The sequence below is a fragment of the Gymnoscopelus microlampas genome (assembly GCF_963454915.1).
Source record: "Gymnoscopelus microlampas genome assembly, chromosome: 4".
NCBI lineage: Eukaryota > Metazoa > Chordata > Actinopteri > Myctophiformes > Myctophidae > Gymnoscopelus > Gymnoscopelus microlampas.
Window position 1 is genome coordinate 44,636,001 of NC_139941.1, and position 19,174 is coordinate 44,655,174.

Below are 19,174 nucleotides of genomic sequence, written 5' to 3' on the forward strand. Positions count from 1 at the left end.
CTTGGAATGTAGGAGTTGAGGCGTTCAAATTAGTTTGACTCGGTTCCACAGATACTGTACATACACTTATTGTGAAAATAAGGCGTTGTGATCTTGTAGATCTGCGATTTTCATAATTCTTCCTCTTTCTTATATTGTTTGACAATTTGGCCAATGTTTGACCAGTTTTCATAGTATAGTTTGTTGATTACTTTACTTATGATGCAGTAATGGTCTTTTTCTTTTCTTTCTTTCTTTCTTTTTTTTAGGTATTAAAAAGGTCTTAAAAATCCTTAAATTGTCACTTCACTGTCATCTGGGGACCCCCCCAAATAAAATTAAAAAATCATGTGGGGACACCCCTTGGGTTCCCGAGTCCCGACCCACAGGTTGAGAACCACTGGCATAGACTGTAAGTGTCGTAGTAGTAGTCATGCGACGGGTGGCGCTGTTTGCATTTGTCAAGAAGAGGAGTGTTAAAACAGGAGAAGAAGAGCTCCTCCTCAGTCCGGAACCGGAAGCTACTTAGTGCGAGCACGCGCTGCGCTCGGCCTTTCCAACGGGACATCGGTCTAGCAACATGGTGAGAGGAGCAATGCTCGTCCGAAAATCCTTAAAAATGTCTCGTTTATCTGTCAGCCAGCGTCCAGAACCGGCTATATTCCCCTGCATAAACACCTTAGACACGTATTGATAAGTGTACCGAGTAATATTAGCACGTACATTATGTTAAAACTTGTTATATTGTCTGTCGTCGCTCTAAACACAACACGGTCCGCTAGCATCGTATGCTAACATGCTCGCTGACGTCGGGAGCTGTAAAATGGGACTCATGGCAAAATTGCTTCTTTTGACATTCTTACTAATATAACCAGGATAACATGGAACTAAATCACTGTTCTATCCTGCGTTAAGGTGGACATCGTGTAGGATGAAGTGAATAACGTTGCGGCCTAGCGTCAATGCGTCTAGTTGATGGAGCGTATAGCCTATTCCTTAGTACTGTACTGAGGCGTCAGTTTGTCGATTACTATTTTAAATTTAAACCGTTCAATGGTGGAGTTTTTTTTTACACCACGTTACAATTCTTCACATTTAGATTACTTTTTGGCAAGTGACACATCAATGTCTTAAGGATTTAGACTCGAGAGGTCAGTTTTAGTGCTCCACCGATTAGTTAAGTTAACTCGGTATGAAAAGCTGTGTTAACACACTTTCCACTCGTGGCAGATGGATAATTGTCCCTTTTGAACCACACTACTTGTTTCATGGCATCTACGGTCGAAGATGATATTTGTTGAGCTGATGTTTTGCTGATGCATTTTTCAACTGCTTACCAAAAGACTGAGACTTGAGATTGCCTTGAATGTCCCTACTTGTTTTGTAAATATTTAAATTTAACAATGCCCAGAGGTTTTGAAGCGATATAAACGTCAAGGGCGCTGTCTCAACATTTAATTAAAATGTACAATGTTTTTTAGGCTAAGATCAAGGCGAGAGATCTGAGAGGCAAGAAGAAGGAAGAGCTGTTGAAACAGCTGGACGACCTGAAGAATGAGTTGTCTCAGCTTCGTGTGGCCAAAGTGACCGGCGGAGCTGCTTCCAAGCTCTCCAAGATGTGAGTATATATTGCCTGTATCCTCAATGAAGATGGTGTTTTGCTGGTAAATTGCCAAAAACATACTCTGTCAATTCATCACAACTTTTCCTCATTGGTGCATGGCGTCTATGGTCAAAGATGATATTTGTTGAGCTGATGTTTTGCTGATGCATTTTCAACAACTGCTTACCAAAAGACTGAGACATGACACAGGCCTGCATTTTTAACAATGGCAAGAAAATGACATTTGTACACATTTCAGCAAATTGTTGCATTTTCCTTAACACATTATCATTGTTTAGTTAACATCACTATCTGACGTTCATAGTTATGTTCAAGACGAAAATGAACTATGTAAAAACTGCAAGGCGCAAAAGCTGGGAAAAAAAAGACTTAAAGGCAATAATGTCCAACTTTAATTTATTTTTATATCTGCATAAGGATTAAAAAATGTAGGGCTTATACAACACATGAGTTTCTCCGCTGTCAAGGAGTACTTTGTTTGAGCTTGTGTTTGTAATAGAACTTTTGAACAAGCTCAACTTAGAGCTATAGCAAGTGCAGCAACAGTTTCTTTTCCAGACATGTTGCTTGCAGAAAAGACAACATATAGCACAACAGTATTATGCTATGGTTGTTTTTCATACCGCTTTTCTTTTATCAGGTAATTTGGCAACCACATATTGGAGTGAAAATCTGCCAACTTATATTGGTGGCCAATAATTATGATAGGAAATACTAGGAGATGGAATTGGTGATTGTCAAACAGTGGTCCAAACATTTTTTAGTTTGGTAGAATGAATCACTTACAGTTGTGATGTACCAAAAACTACCAGTTTACATCAGATTGCAATTTGAACAGAAAGTTCAAATTTGAGGTAGCTGAGCAGATGTCATTTTTAATGTTTTGTTTAAAATGAGGAATAACAATCTGTACGGTCAATTGGCAAGAGTTACAATGGTACATAAACGACAAAATCCACAAATTACGACAAAGTGGTGTTTACAAGAATGTTGACACACTGGTCAAGTTCTTGAAAATGTGGATAGAAATGTCACGTAACCTCATGTTAATGAAACCTCCCTCTTCCTCCCCAGCTGCGTTGTCCGCAAATCTATTGCCCGGGTCCTGACTGTCATCAACCAGACACAGAAAGAGAACCTCAGGAAGTTCTACAAGGTGAGACTGGTGGTTACCCATTTAACCATATTCACATGGAATCATGGCAAAATGGTCACACTGTGATTATGTGGTCCATACTAGTATCAGCCAGGAGAACACACTTGCGTTGTGAACACACAGCTACCACGTATAGCAGATGGAGCATAGTGTCCCTTTGAACCCCTTCTTCATTGGTGCATGGCGGCTTTGGTCAAAGATGATATTTGTTGAGCTGATGTTTTGCTGATGCATTTTCAACAACTGCTTACCAAAAGACTGAGACTTGAGATTGCCTGCATGTCCTTGATGGTGGGTTTGTGTTAATATTTAAAAAATTATGCCTAGAGGACTATCGGCAGTATAAACAAATGCATATGTACATTTGAACACTGTTTACATCTCAAATATATTTTTTTCTGCATTTGATGTTGTGGCTGTTAAAAACAAAATAGCATAAAATAAATTGTCCAATTTTGGATCGCTGTGTGCATGACATGTTCTGTTGCAAACTCCTTTGGTGATAAAACAAGAAATTATGCTATTCTCCTGGTTTAACAACCTCTGAACACATTCATCTGCAAATTACATGCATGAGTAATATTATTAACCTATTTTTAGATCTGTTGATCTATTATTGACCTTTGATTTAATTAGTGTCCCTGATGTTAAATACTTGTATTACCTTTTTCCTTCATATTTGGAATTGACATAAATTGCCACCTCTTTCAGGGCAAGAAGTACAAGCCCCTGGACCTGAGGCCCAAGAAGACCAGAGCTATCCGCCGCCAGCTCACCAAGCACGAGTCCAGCCTCAAAACCAGGAAACAGCAGAAGAAGGACCTCCTGTACTCAATGCGCAAATTCGCAGTCAAAGCTTAAAATGCTTAAATATTCTGTATTGTCATGGTTAACCATTGTCATGGTTAAACGTTTTTGGTTTAAAAAAGTTGAATAAAACCATAAAAAAAAAAAAAGGTTTCGAGTTTTATTAACCAATACAATATTCACTAGTCTGGATAGTAATGGCTGAAATTTTTGTCCTTATTACATATGCTCTATTATTGCCATAGCAGTCAGTTAAAGGACGACTTCACCACTTTTCAACATATCTTCATATAATAGGTCCTCACTAATGCTCATGATAAAATGATTAAAAAAAAATCTACTTGGTCTGTGTCTCATAGGAGGGCTGTGGACAGTCCAGAAACCCGTCTACCAGTGACATCATCGTTAGGCAGGATTTCCCCCCCCCCAAAAGATTAAAAAAAAATTATTCAGATTTGTATTAAGGTGAGAACAATGGGATCTATTATTGCATTGCAACTTTCCAGGAATACAAAGCCTGCAGTTTTTATTAGCTTGCATTCCCCATCGATGATGTCACTGGTAGACGGGTTTCTGAACTGTCTACAGCCCTCTGAGACACAGACTGATTAGAAAAAAATGGTACCATTTTATCATGAGCATTAGTGAGGACCTATTATATGAAGATATGTTGAAAAGTGGTGAAGTCGTCCTTTAATGGCAATGGTTTAATTTGGTTTATGAAATGATTATTTCAATTGGAATATTCTGTCTGCAAGATTCTTTTTCTAACTTAACAGTGCTAATCTCCATTGTGTTCATTATCGCTCATTGAAATGAGTCATGCATTATACAATTTATTTGGGAAATGTCTATTGAACCAGTATGCACTGTAATACTCCAGCGTGGCCATATTTTACTTATAAATGATGTATAATTGGTTGTTACTGGAGAAATAAGAAGAGGAACATGTTTGAGAATCAATGCTTTGTTGAAGGAAAAGGAACACATCTTACAAACTTGTTATACATTGATGTAATGTACTGAGCACAATCTACAGTAGGCCTATATAAATTCAGTCCATAAATTCTAGGCATAATATAAAGTGGAACGTCACAATTGGTATGACTAAACCACAAGCGTAGAGTAACTTCCACTGTTCTGTGCCAACTCTTAATTAGAAATTGCAGATGTGTTGTAATAGCAGAAGGGGGTGCTATAGAGCTACATTTGGATGCATAAAAGCCAAATGGAGGGTCCAGTATAAGTGTTTTGTCCAAAGAACCTAGATGATGTACTCTACTAAACCATCTGTTTTGTTTGGGGATATTTTCAAAAGTGTTGAATATTTCAGGGTGGTCATTGTTGTAAAACATGTTATTGAACCACCTCCTGCCTTTGCGTTATCCGTGTATTATGCAGAGAACATTAGGTCAGGAGGCTGCAGTGAAAGCCATGAAAATAAGGTTTTATTTAAGCGTTATCTACAAGTGAGTAAGGACAATAATTGACAGTTATGTTATTAAAGCACAATATTGATGACTAATAGTGTTCACCTTTTGTGCAAGGGGACAGTATACAATGGACAGTAGTACTATAAAACAAAAATTACGCCCAATATATCTCTGCTGTTGGGCAGAAACCACTATGTCCAACATAATTATTACAAAAAAAAAACATGTTTTAGAACATCAAAGTTGGCATGGTGACTATACCTTGTCAGATACTTGAATGTGTCCTTATATACATCACTTTACCCAAATCCAGCTCTAGTGGAGTTAGGAGGTTTTTGACCATTAATGTGGAGATAGTTGTTTTGTCAGACGAGGAAAAACACAGTTGGAGTTAGGTCGTTTGAACGACTGTTTGAGGTTCCAATTGAGTTAGGAGGTTTAGTCAGAAGAACCTTTTAATACTTTTCAATGGTTCAATATTTGTAAAACCCACGCACAGACATAAATGGTGTTCAATAGCACTGATTTGTTAAAACAAAGTTTGAAAAATTGAGATAGTCATGTGTACCTTTGATGCTCTGTCACTTCATGCATCATATACAGTATGCAGTTGTACTGTAAGTGTTTCTCACATTTACTTACAATGATCCACTGCTGCACCCTGCCCGTGCTTTGTTTTCCATGGCATGCATTAGTATTTTTTCAAACTCTCCTGCTTCCTATCAGCATTCTCTGCACCATTAGCAATGTTATTCCAATTGTCTGAAGGGATCTGGATAATTACAGATGAAGTGAACACAATGGCCATCTGTTTATGATTGTTTGTGTGTGTCAGAAGTACCTCTTTGGGATACTGGAACACAGGTTGATTGCCCAGAGCCATGTCTGTGATATGTGTGTTTACATGCGTTATCATTAGGGTGCCCTATATCCTCTTCCACTCAAAGAGACCAATGCAAATATTTGCCTTTTCTAAAAATGGACATAAGATCACAATATCCTCTTAGCCTCTGGGTACTTCCTCGGATCTGGGCTGGAGGGAGTGAAGCGCAGGTCTTTTATGTTGGGATCTGCATTCGTTTAACCACTTAAGCCCTATATACTTTTGCGAAATTGTGAAAATAGCCAATCTATAGGTTCATACTGTACATTCTGTTATTTTTCTGGGGGGGTACGTGCCCAAAATAGGAACGGCAGGTTGGAAGAGGTTAACATCTCTTATCAATAAGGACATAGTTATGCATTGAGCTGATGCAGTTCTCCAGACTACAAGAAGCCTATGAGGGAGCAGGTAATGCATTCCATCTCTCACTTTATGAACACTAGTCACGTGGACATTGTTGAACATCCATTTGCTGCTGTGGGAATCAAACTGACCACTCAGTCAGAGGCCAGTTTCTGTAGACGTTAGGCCACACCCTACAACTGACCTCTCTAGAGGTCACAGCTGTCCAACTATGAGGTAAGGTATCGTATCACCCTAAGATACACCAATCACTGCTAAGGTATCAAATATAAGCAGCACGATTGGGTCTTAATACTCGTTCTTGTGTTCAAGTGGCCCTGTAGCACATATCTAGTCTTAATCTCCTGTGGTCCATGGGGTCCCCACTCTAGGGTCTTGGTGGTTTTTATTATGGGGAGCCTTCCCAGTCCGTCCATGTGGGACCCATGTTTCTTAACAGATGTAGGGGGCCTCCTTTTCTGGACAGCTGCAGGCACTAGCAGGAGAGGGTTGCATTTCCTCCTCTTTTCCCCGGCCTGCCCATGCGGAGGCTGTTTAGGGGCGCAGAGGCCAACTCTGTTATCCATGATCTGCCCTGAGCTGTGGTTTTCACTACGGGTCACAGAGCTGACATTCCCACCAGAGCCCTGTTGCATGATGTCACCGTCATCATCAGAGGGTTCCTGTAACCTGGAGGGGGACATGGGCTCCTGCTTTCGTTCAGGTTTAGTGTGGCCGTCCTGCTGACTTGTGTAATTTGAAGAGGGGTCCCGAAACACAGAGGCCTCCAGGATGCTTTGTTTCGTGTTTACCTCGGTGGTCTCCAGAAGGCTGGAACCCTCCTCCTCCGCAGGCCTGTGTCAAAGACATAGTACATCTGCACGTTATAAATGGACAAAGAGACCAGGATTGGCGTCTCAACACCGAAATGAACTGCTTGACGTTCCACAGGATGTTTTTTCACAAAACATGCTGTAATTGGATCACCACTGCCTGTTTTGTTCCAGAAAATGATTCCGGGGGAATAGCAGATCGTACCAAGATGCTGTGGGCATATTTCTACATGTGGTGTTGGACTTTGTAAATGCTTCAGACAATGTTTTCATCTCCCCCCACCCAACCAATGACATCACTTATGAGACCTGGCTTCAGAGCTCAGATACAATTTCTGGAAGTAGGGCAAAACCAAAGATATTATCAAAAGAACATCCCATGACAGCAATGCAGATGGCTAAATGTTATACCTGCTACACCCATAACACCAAGAAATGAAATAATACCTCGTATCCCCTCTCTCGATATCCTGTTCCTCATTCTGAATGGATGACGACGGCAGATAGAGATGTAGTTTTGAAATTTTAGAAAAACATCTTCCCTCTCCAGCATCCTGCTGTACATCATAACTGTCGTCGTCCCCTGACAAGAAATGTGTTTGAGAGTCAGTCAGGCTGAAGGAAGTGGTTTTCAAAGTGTCTACAGCCACTCGGAACTCACAGTGCAGATGTTATCCACAGTTCGCCAATCTTCCAAAATGCAACATCTTGAAAATTAGCAGGGTCAGTGTGTGATACATTGAGCATGACCACATCAGAGCCAGAATTATGACTGTGTCCCTTATCGTCAGAGGATTTCCAAATGCAATTACTGAAACTGCAGCACAAACAAACACTACCTACTCATAACACAGTAAGAGACAGAGAGAGAGAGAGAGAGAGAGAGAGAGAGAGAGAGAGAGAGGGAGAGAGACACAGATAATTACATTCATATGAATGGGCAATAACATTTGTTTTTTGTTTTTATGAGCCACCACAAACAGTTCCAGCTGTTTTTGCCCACAGACAGAGAAGAAAATTAATGCATCTGTGTTGTTAAGAGGATACATTTATGGGGATTGGCAGTCAAATTGGAGCTGGTGAGCACGCATGTGCGCTCATGTATGCATGCATGCGTGTGTGTGTGTGTGTGTGTGTGTGTGTGTGTGTGTGTGTTTGAGTATCGTAACTGAGTGCATGTGTGCATGTAGTTTCAGCATTGGCTCCTGGGAGAAGCCTTGATCAAAACGTGCTTTTAAGTGGTTACCACTGTGAGTAAACAGTTTGTCCCCAATGAGTAGCTACACATTAGCACCAGATGCTTAGGTGTACTTAGGTTAGGCTGTGATTTGATTTGTTATACCTTGACATTGATATGACATCCACATTTCTTCTTCTGATTAATGAGTAAATGAGTGAGTAATTGTAATTGAGTATGAAATGATTAATCAGTGAACAGTGTGATATCAGAGTGGGTCCCTCACCTTGTGTCCACATTGATTCTCCTCCTGTCCAGGCAGTGGAGGGTCTGATCACACCCCTTAAAATAGGCCCTGGTCCCCTTCTGTTCTCCAGCCTTCCCTGAGCACTGTTCACATGCCTGCCTGCTTCTCTGTTCACACTGCTCTGAATCAGTGCACTCGGTGGCAGCCTGGCACCGATGGGCCTCCGTTGCAGGACACAACTGGACCCTTGCACTGCACAGTAAGATCCTTATGGTTAATTTAACTCAGAGTGTACAAATGTAAACAAATGGAGCCGTAAGGGTCCATACACTCTGAGGGTCCATAAACTCTGAGTTTCAAATGGGTAAATTAACACTGAGGATTTTACTTGGAAGGCGAGATTAAAGGCAGTACTACTACTACCACCACTACTATCGCTGCTACTACTGTGTTAGTACTGAACTGCTCAATGGAACTCCTGTCGTTGTAATCAGCATTAATGTCATTTAAATGAGTTGACATAACATGCCGTTTTTTGGTTTCTTTTATCTAAAGCGGACCACAGTAACCAAAGTGCCCAGCCTATAGTACCATGATTGCATGGAAATTTCTGTCATGGCCATGCAGGTCTCAGTCGGAGTCACGCACCAATGCCTGGCATTGTTAGTGATATGATTTATGCTACCCCACTGAGCTCCATGAGACCTGAATCCATTATTAGATGAAGATGATGGTGTTAAATGATGTAATGTGAAGAGGTGCAAAAAGTGACTAAAAAGAGCGACAGTGGAGAGAGTTAATCACCATTAAGTCCAATGGGTTTGTGTGAGTGTAAAAGGTGCTCTGGGGTTTTGAAGCAGGAGGTGCGTCTCTTGGTAAAGGATACAGGTCTTGCCATGAACCCTGGGTAGTCTCTGTTTATTGGGAAGGGCTCGTACTGAAACAGCTTCCTCTGGTGACCGTGGAGAAACATGCTTTGGTGTCTCTGGAGGAAATCCAGCTTGTGTACGTCAGTGTTTCACTGTGTCTGTGTGACTCTGGAGAGAGAATATGCAAAAGTTTAGCAGAGTGTGTCTCACACATGCATGATGCACGCACACAAACGTAGACAAATATTTTGTTTGTTGGAACAATTGGGAAAAGATTGAAACCATACCATAGCGTTTTGTCATTGGTACGTCAAAATGTATCAAAGATCTTCAGATGTTTAATTACTAACAGATCATTAATCAGAAGAGAACAAATGCATTCTTTATCATGTTTATGAGAATTTGGTGTTATGAAATGATTTGAACGTGGTCGCATTCAATGTAAAATCAGATACAACAAATAGTATTGGATCCAACATTAAAAAACACTCTAATAAAATACCCAACCCTATTTATTTGACTGCTCTAAATTGAGTCATAATTTCCATTAGATTCAATATATTACAGATGTTTAACATGGCTTAAAGCCATTACGGGATACAAAAAATAAATAAACCTCGCTGCCACATGGTTGAGCTATCATCACTGCAGAAAGAGAATAGAATGTCACCATTTGTTTGGCCCAACCTTGCGTCAGCTAAGCTTGCAGCATGTTGTAACCCTATTGCAAAAAGTGTATGAACATGCGCAAGACTGCAAACAGCCCACCCCCAGCGCACATATGTTGGTTTTTACAAACATTGCATGATTGCATCCATATCCCCTTACCGTTGCGCTAACCTTAACCCCAGCCCCGTTCCTATGAAACATAAGTAAAATGTAATTGGGAACACCAAATTTGCCCCCAATTTGAATTGACCCGAATCAAGCTGGTTTTATATGTTCATCATTTGTTCCCATGTGTCTGGTATAGCTCAGTCGGTAGAGCACTTGCCTTTAGATCGCAGGGTCATGGGTTTTATCCCGGCCGCCGCCAACTCAGTGTATGAGTAGCATGGCTTGGGTGTGGCAAGGCGTTCTCTGAGTAGTGGGAGCTGATGGTAGGTGTTGCGCTCCACCTCAGCAATCCATCTCCCAGGATCTAGCACGTTGAAACGGGGGTAGATAATAAGCCTCTCCGACCTACTTACGCTGTCCCTTTAATTAAAAAAGACGTGTCTGATTAAATCATACAGTAGATCTATGCACTAAATGAGGGGCTGAAGTGGGGTTGTCCTTTTGTAAGGGGCACAGACCTTTCTGGAAGCAAGCTACAGGACACGTGCCACCAAGATATGCAGCCTTAGCATGTAGAAAATGTGACGCCAAGTTTCGCAACATGTAGTAAATGGGATGGGTCAGTATTGTAATATCCTATTGTAAGTGGACTGCAAAGATGGATGGCATCTTACCACTATAATCTTCCCTGCAGTCTGCATCTGTCTCAGGACTAGTTGCACAGAGTACCAAACCAAGCTGTTATGCCTTATCGGGATATGGCTTTCAACTTGAATGAAGTCATGGGAATTTGGTAAAATATAATGGGAAAGTTCTGAAAATTCATTGGTAAAATGTGTGGGAACACTGTACTCGTTTAATATCAAAGAGCTATGACCTTTTCAAATGGATATTAAAAATGGTGCATTAAATCTCCTGATAATTATATGAAACTAGACCAGTGCCTACTCAGGAACGATGCAAGTCGGGAACAATGCAAGTATGGAATGCAAACCCCGCACCCGGTTATTCAATACCTGTTGTACCCATTGTCAATTGTACCAATTGTACCAGTGTGTCTGTCTGTGATCCTTGTATGTCCATATAATGGAGATATCTGTATCTGTCTGTGTCCCTTTTATGCCCAATTGCCCATATATGGAGTTCTGTGTAAGCCATGCCCAAATATGCAGTCAAGTCCAGTCTATGACATGAGTACTCTGACGTCATGTTGATGACATCAGGGTACTCCATATACTGTATGGGGATTTGCGGATTTATCTATATTTTGGGACAACTGCGGATCCGACGGATTTCCCAATTGGTGCATCATTCACACACGCAGACATTTCACACATTTAGAGATGGATTAAATCAATATGTACATTCTGAACAAACACAACTTATTTTTACTTCTTACTTCATAACCCCCTCACCCCCCAAAGACTTCAAGTGTATTAAAGTAGCACTTTTTTTAAATGAATAAAAATCTAATTTTGTCCAATCTGTAGGGTATGGTAATACACTATAACTTATAAAATTTGGTTGGTTGTATTTGGTCCCCCTGCTCTTCTATTGAGACATTTAGATCGTGTCAAAGGTCATGTCTCACCTAGACACAGTTTTGACCAGATGGACAAGATTCGATTTTTCCCCTGAGCAAGCTGGCATGCTCTATTAGCTCAATGGTAAAAATGTCAGCACTTGCGTAGGAAACCGGGTTCAAATCCGGGGTAGAAGAGGAAAGTTACATGCAGGTTTAATTAACGAATGTTATTATGTATAGTGCAGTATTATGTTGGCACTGTGCTGGCACCATTTGGCATACCTGTTCAAAACCTTGTTACAGCTGTATCACATTCAAACAAGGACCAACACAGTGTTATTGTGATCATTTGAAAGAAAGGTTAAGACAACAAATAGGGGACAAGATAACATACTGTATATATGTGACTGTATATAGTACATACTGTATAACATACAGTTATGTTGTGTTTTTTTTTCTCAGATTCAATTATAGGTCTGAGAAAGATGTTTGCGTACATGTGGCTGAGAGATGATAGACTGTACTGAGTTAAGTTTACACAGCATTGTTACTGATTAGGGGATGGCTGGCAGAGGATTTAAGAGCATTGTGCACTGTCATTGCTGTTATTACAGGTCTTGTGTGGTCTGAAGAATCTCATTCATATGTCAATATATACAGTATGGGTTACCACAAGATTGTTGGTAGCCTATTGAATGTCTTTGCACTTGTGTCACAGAGGCAAATTGCATTGTTTCTTCTGCTCCATGAACAACGCAAATTTGATTGTGATTCTTATTTTAGCAGATTAATCTCTATGTACTAAAAACAGTGTCACCTGTTACATATTCATTCCTATGAGCTCAGAACCACAGGCTCCAAATAATCCAGTTTTCTTTTTAAATAGAAGGCATGCAGCTCTGGAATATTTTCTGTGGCACCCGTGATATTTTGTTATAGTGCAATGGGAAAGAAGGATTATCGACAGCATTGTAAAAGAAACCATGTGTGCATGTTTCTCACAAGCCCTTGGGGACAATCTTTTAACGCGGCCTCTCAGCAGTTCCACCACAAAACAGTAAAGTAATCCAAACTCTTCTTACCTGCTCTCAATTAGATGTTCGAGGCTTTGACCAGCTCCCCCCCAGGGTACCGTATCACAGAGTTGAATGACAGGCTGTTTGGTAATGTTTCTGAACATAAATCCACACCCAAACATAATTTCGCTGGCTTCGCTGTTAGGCTATGTCTGGCTGTTGCCAAGGACCTATGATCTCAGTCTCGGGATTTGTTTGCGGTCGGTGAGGGGTAGGGGTGAAGTGTCAGCATTGTCATGGTTACACATAACTCAGCAGTTAGGTTTGTATGAGACACAGGCATTATAATGGTTGATATTTTAACAGGGCACATAATATAATCTGAAGTTGGCTTCAACCTCAGCAAGAACACATTTTATATACACATAATAATCTGAAGTTGGCTTCACCCTCAGCAAGAACACTTCGGTCGGCTCTTTAAGTCAGCAAAAAACAAAGCGGTCTCTTGAAATCATGGTTGTCACCAGCCTGTGGTAATAAATTCTAAAAGTGACTGGGGATAACGATAACGGTTCATGCGTGAGAGTGAGGCTCGACATTGCTCCGTGGATTTGGGGGCCCCTCTGCTGTGATGCTTTTATCACCGCGACGTCGTACCTAATGTGCTTAAAGGGAGGACAGGTGGAGAAGGAATTCACATTATCTGGATTGCTTCTGTCTTCGCTCTCCTTTCCCTCCAGGTTGGACTAGTTCCAGCGAGGGGTTCGGTCGTGGCTCTCAGCAGCCGTTCTCTGTTTTCACTTTACACACCTGTCGCCATCATGGCTGTTTGACGGTTGCCAGGTGAACCGCCTGCTGCTGAACAGCACAGAACAGAAGCAGAGGCCTGAGTGAAACGTGCAAATCTATCGTGAGCAATGAGCATACTTTTTAAAGAGAAACTCTTTTTTCTTTTTACAAAGAGTTGCATTTTATTTATAACACAGATGCAAATAATTAATACAATGTGATCCATATGCACAAATCAACACACACACACACACACACACACACACACACACACACACACACACACACACACACACACACACACACACACACACACACACACACACACACACACACACACACACACAGACAAACTAACAAACTAAGGTTGACAAACTGTTAATTTGTTAATTTGAAACTAATGACTGTTAATCATTAGTTTCTTTGTTTTGGTGCCTTTTTTTAAACAGAGTGTAAATCATTTACAAGAATTGCTCACAGCCATAAGCTTACACAATCCTCTACTGTTTAAAACATGAAACAGTTCCAGAAAGTGCTCAATGGTTATTGAAAAATGAATCCTCTTGGGTATACTTTTCCATGCAGATTTCCCGATAGCTGCTCTTCAAACAACTGACCATCCAGTCTGAAGCTTACTTCTCTAACACCTCGGCCACCACCTTTCTGACGATGTGTCACCCATGTCCAACATAAGTGTCCTCCATGGTGTCATAGCCATCAGTGTTCATACGGATGAATACTCATAGAGGTGAAACATTGTCACCAAAATGACGAAAACATGTCTTTGAAAAGCAAAGCACAACCCCAGTTCCTCTGGGTCTTGGACTAAAACATATCTGGCAAATGATCCCCCATCTCTCCACAGTCTGTTATCCTGATTGTGTATCCTCCCATTGTAAAAGTGACAACGAAATGGGCCTGCTGAGATCATAAGGAGAACATTTTTAAGTTAAAAACCTGGCTGCCTTTTTTTTTTGTTCCTGTCGCACATAGCTCCCCAAAGTACACTTGTGTGTCTTTGGATGACTTGTTCGCCAGCCGGCATCGTTCTCAGTTAATATAAGTGGAGCGTCATCAAAGCTGGCTTCTCCCTAGAGCTATGTAGAAAAGTAACATGTTCTCTGGCTTTGTGGCTAGTTCACAAAAATGTTATGAACATCCATTTTAGTGTTGGTGCAGCACAATATTCAAGACTGCTTTATTTGTCATTTGTTTTCCATCTGCAAGCAGCTTTGGAAAACAAACTAAAATATGTTTGTCCTAGTTAAAGACAGCAGAAATTCATAAAATAATAAAAGAAATAGTGCAGAATTCATGTCATTAAACAAGCATAACCAGATAAAAACTGTATAAAAACGGAATGAAATTCATCTATAGAGTTCATCTCATCTAATGCATAGGAATGCATACAGCACCTCCCAAGTTCATATACTATCTAGTAGGGAGATAGTATATACTATATAGATAGGGAGATAACTAAGAGAGTAACTAAATTACAAGAGAAAAAGAAGAGAAAAGTCTGCACAACAGCTTGCTACAGTGCTCCACGTGCAAAACACAAATACTACGTCAATGTTTTGCAGTAAATAAGGTGGAGCAGCAAGCTGTTGTGCAGACTTTTGTTTTCTTCTCTATTTTTGTGACCATAGTCAGTCCATCTGCATCTACACAATAATAACTTACTCTGCAAATTCCTTGTCAAGTGCGATTCCAGAGAGATGTTCATGAGGGGACGGACTCTGGTGATTTTGATTGTGACGTTCATTGAAGTGGACTCGTATTTTATTGGAAGTTGTCATCTTTCCTGTTAGTGCTGTTTATTATCAGGCTTTCTGGGCTATCCCTTCCACTCTCTGCTCCAATAACCCAATAATGTTGTGACCGCAGGAATTGATTATGTCACTGAAATCCCAGCCCAATAAAAACTCAGTTACCTCATCTGTAACACTTTGGCCCCCATTGTGTGAGCTCTCCCCAAATTCCCCCATATTGTGAGGAGTCCCCCTAATCATGAATGCACTGTAACGCGAGTTGACGCGTGTTAATGTGGAAATGTTTCATGGTCATTTGGAGGCCCGCGGTCATGGACATCACACTAGCATCCTTGTCTTTGGGAACATCACTGTAATTTTCCAGAATACTTCATTGTTCATTCGTCTTGGTGTCCAAAAACTGGTGGTTCCCCTTCTCATACCATGACATCATCAGTGGTTTCACTGGACTCAGCATTTTGGACCTGTAGCTCTTTTTTGTCGATTTGGATGTGTGTGTGTGTGTGTGTGTGTGTGTGTGTGTGTGTGTGCGTGCGTGCGTGCGTGCGTGCGTGCGTGCGTGCGTGCGTGCGTGCGTGCGTGCGTGCGTGCGTGCGTGCGCGCTCGTGTGTGTGCGCTCGTGCGTGTATGAATGTTACACACGTGTGTGCAGATGTGAGTGTGTGTGTGTGTGTGTGTGTGTGTGTGCGAGCGAGCGAGCGAGCGTGCGTGCGTGCGTGCGTTTGCGCTCGTGTGTGTGCGCTCGTGTGTGTGCGCTCGTGCGTGTATGAATGTTACACACGTGTGTGTGTGTGTGTGTGTGTGTGTGTGTGTGTGTGTGTGTGTGTGTGTGTGTGTGTGTGCGCGCACGCTTGTGCGTGCGCTCTTGCGTGTGTGCATGTATGAATGTTAGCATGTGTGAGTGTAAACACGTATGTTTGTGCATGCATGCATGTTTTGGTGTACGTGAATGTGTCTTCTACATATTGTATTTCACCACATACATACATACATACATACATACATACATAGATACATATAGTACATGTACACACACACACAGTAAAATCCTCAGTGTTAATTTAACTCTGTGAGTGGGAAAATCAACCCAAATGGATCCGTAAGGGTCAGAGTGAAATGAAGCTTCACTGTCACTGAGTCCATACATCTACCCAGTTCTCTTGGGGCTCCAGTCTGCTGATGAGGTGTTTCATTACATCTACTGTTAGTTCCATGGTGACTTCAGCTGGGAGAGTGTTGCTGCTCACCTCTTTTTGCCTAGAGCCTGAAATAAGGACCCAGCCGTAGATCTGTAATCATTTGAGTGATGAAGTTACACCATTGGTCAGCCTGAGTGATAAAGTCACATCATTGGTTGGCCGGTGGGCAGACTAACCGATCACAGAGTGATTGTAGATCAAATAAAATAAATGTGTTTAGTGCTTAGCAGCGGCAAGAACTGAGAGCTGGACCTCATTCTCCTATCGTTTGACCACATTCTAATGAGATGTACTGTAGTTGGCGAACAAGTATGTCAGGGAGAATATAATTTGATAATGTAAGACTGAAAAGTTCCGCTGTTCTCTTTCAAATCAAGCATCCCAAGATATAATTGGAAAGTACTGCTCTTGCTCTACTATATTCTTCTCCAATACACTTTAATTGCCTCCACACTTTGGCCCCTAATTGTGAAAAAATATTTCTTAAGAAGCTATTAACATAAGGAAATACGAACATACAAACAAACTCAATGGTATGTGGTGTGCATCATGCATGTTTGCTTGGCATTACCACTAGTCCCTATAAAAAGCTGAAAAGTCACGGTTCTGTTCATAACGTTCTTGGTCTGTTGCCTCCAATAACAAACAGAGCTTTGTGACAGGCCTTTCTGTTATAAACCTCTTTTTGTTTGTTTAAATGGTGTATTAAATCTACCAAAGCTGAATCCATTTGGGACAGTGGATTGACTTTTGCCTGAGTACAGACGACAGAATGTCTTTGATGGTGCATCAGTGGGGTTTTAATGAAGTTGAAATGCTGTTTCTAGTCAACAAAATGCCACTACATTACATTACCCAGGATCTACAGTACGATCCACGATCGTAGATGTGTTGTAAATGATCTACGACCTCACAATGCGGCACAATGCAAAACATTGTGAGGTCGCAGATCTGCTATTTTCAAAACATTATATATTGAAAGATTTTGACACATTTGGAATTATCTTGAGAACAATTTAACTCAAATCATTTCTAATTGGGTTCCTGGCAGAAATTATTTTCAGATGGGGGTCCACGGCCAAATACATGTCAATTTGGGGGTCTTTGACATGAAAATGTTGGAGAACCACTGAGGTAGAAGCATAATCTGGTCTCAGTGAGGCTACGGTAGGGTTAAGTTTTGAGTTCAGGTTTATAATAGACTTTGGTGGATGGAAACTATAACAAATTCCAGGCTTTACAGAGAGTAACAGTACCTTTAGTGTGTTCATCCTCTTCTCTTCAGGCCCCGAGGAGGCATAGTGATGAGAGAAAGTTGAGAAACATGGATCAGACTGTACAGAAGAGAAAATGTGAGATCTGGGTCGCCATACTGCAAGAAAACAAAAATTCTGGAAAATATTTTGAGTGACACAAAAGTACGGCATAGGAAATTATATTTGTGAAAATGTATTTCCTGGATCAAAAATATATTTTCAAATACATTTTGTAATATGTAACTGTCCACATTTTTTTGTTCAAGCCATTATGTACAAACAAGAATAAGTGTACGTACAACAAATTAGCAAATTGTGTCATTAACACTGCTATGTAATAATAAATGAGTGATCACCAATAATTGTTGAAGTTTAACCATAAACTATCCAGTGATGTAAAGACAGTTTAGGGATTAAGCAGACACTTTTATCCAGAGTGACTTACAAAGTGCAAGATCAAAGTGAACTGCATGAGCCCTAGTCAACAGGGTGTAAGCGGTGAGAAGTAAATAGAGTGCCAAGAAAACAAGTGAGTGCTACAAATTAACAAGGACAGCAGGTAGACATCAAGCCTACCATCTGTATAAATACACTATCTACTGTAAATAACAAACTTGTAAACTAAATAACAAAAGCTATAGGATTAAGAGTATGGTTTGCTAACAGTCATCTTCTTGAGGTGAAGATTGTGACAAGCTCTCTGGCCAAACATAGGAGGAGCAATGATGGTGATTAATAGTATGGGAATGTAAAGAGGTCTTCAGGCTCTCAAAAGTTATCTGCTCTCAAAGGGTAGGACTCGCCGCCCCATGCTGTGAGATGGATACGATTAAATCAGTGTGGAATGAAAGACAGTCCAGAGCAGAGAGGATTGGAACAGGTGGGGATTTCCACAAGCTCTTGTAAAGAATGTTTTTTTTATGGTGAGGTTTAAGTGTAGTTGAGTTTTCATACATGCAGGCCAGGTGATTCAACACACATTAAAAAAAGGCACACAATGTGTGAGCGGCACACTGTAAAATCTTCAGTGATTATGACGCGGGTCAGTTTGGTTACATTAGTGCCCTCTCAAGAGTTACATTTTACAAAGAGGATTTTGCCGTGTAGCAAGTCCCCACTGCGCTCATACAGGAAGCTGTATTTTATACTTATCGGAAACTGCACTTTGCAGATTTGTTTTTACACATGGTTGTCAAAATGTGAACGTTGTACTGTGTATATAGTCTATTTTGATATGTTGCAATAGAAACGCTGTATTTCACAGAACACAGTATGTGGTGACATTCACAAAAAATAGCAAGAAAGAAAAAGAAAAGGGCACAAAGCTTTTGCACATGTAGGACTGAGAAGCTTCACTGCTCTGAGAAAACAACCTTTGGCTTTGTCAAAGTCCCATGTCTTAATCCAATTTTTGGGTCTTTATTTATCTCTTATTCTAAGGTCAAATCTATTGGGAGATAAAGGGGCCATGATATCTGACCACTTGCCAA

At 40.8% G+C, this 19,174-nt stretch overlaps 2 protein-coding genes across 2 annotated transcripts; one reads left to right on the forward strand and one right to left on the reverse strand.

Moving 5' to 3' along the window:
* Positions 1 to 493: 493 nt before the first annotated feature.
* rpl35 (ribosomal protein L35) lies at positions 494 to 3,715 on the forward strand. Its single transcript, XM_084054637.1, has 4 exons — positions 494 to 562; positions 1,461 to 1,597; positions 2,678 to 2,759; positions 3,471 to 3,715. The coding sequence occupies exons 1-4, from the start codon at positions 560 to 562 to the stop codon at positions 3,618 to 3,620; spliced, it is 372 nt and encodes a 123-aa protein (XP_083910763.1). The 5' UTR covers positions 494 to 559; the 3' UTR covers positions 3,621 to 3,715.
* Positions 3,716 to 6,178: 2,463 nt separating this feature from the next.
* Positions 6,179 to 8,930, reverse strand: LOC311044339 (uncharacterized protein). Its single transcript, XM_084055839.1, has 3 exons — positions 8,521 to 8,930; positions 7,505 to 7,640; positions 6,179 to 7,079 (listed from the first exon to the last, which is right to left on the reverse strand). Exons 1-3 carry the CDS (start codon positions 8,531 to 8,533, stop codon positions 6,500 to 6,502), a joined length of 729 nt encoding a protein of 242 aa, XP_083911965.1. The 5' UTR covers positions 8,534 to 8,930; the 3' UTR covers positions 6,179 to 6,499.
* Positions 8,931 to 19,174: the final 10,244 nt, after the last annotated feature.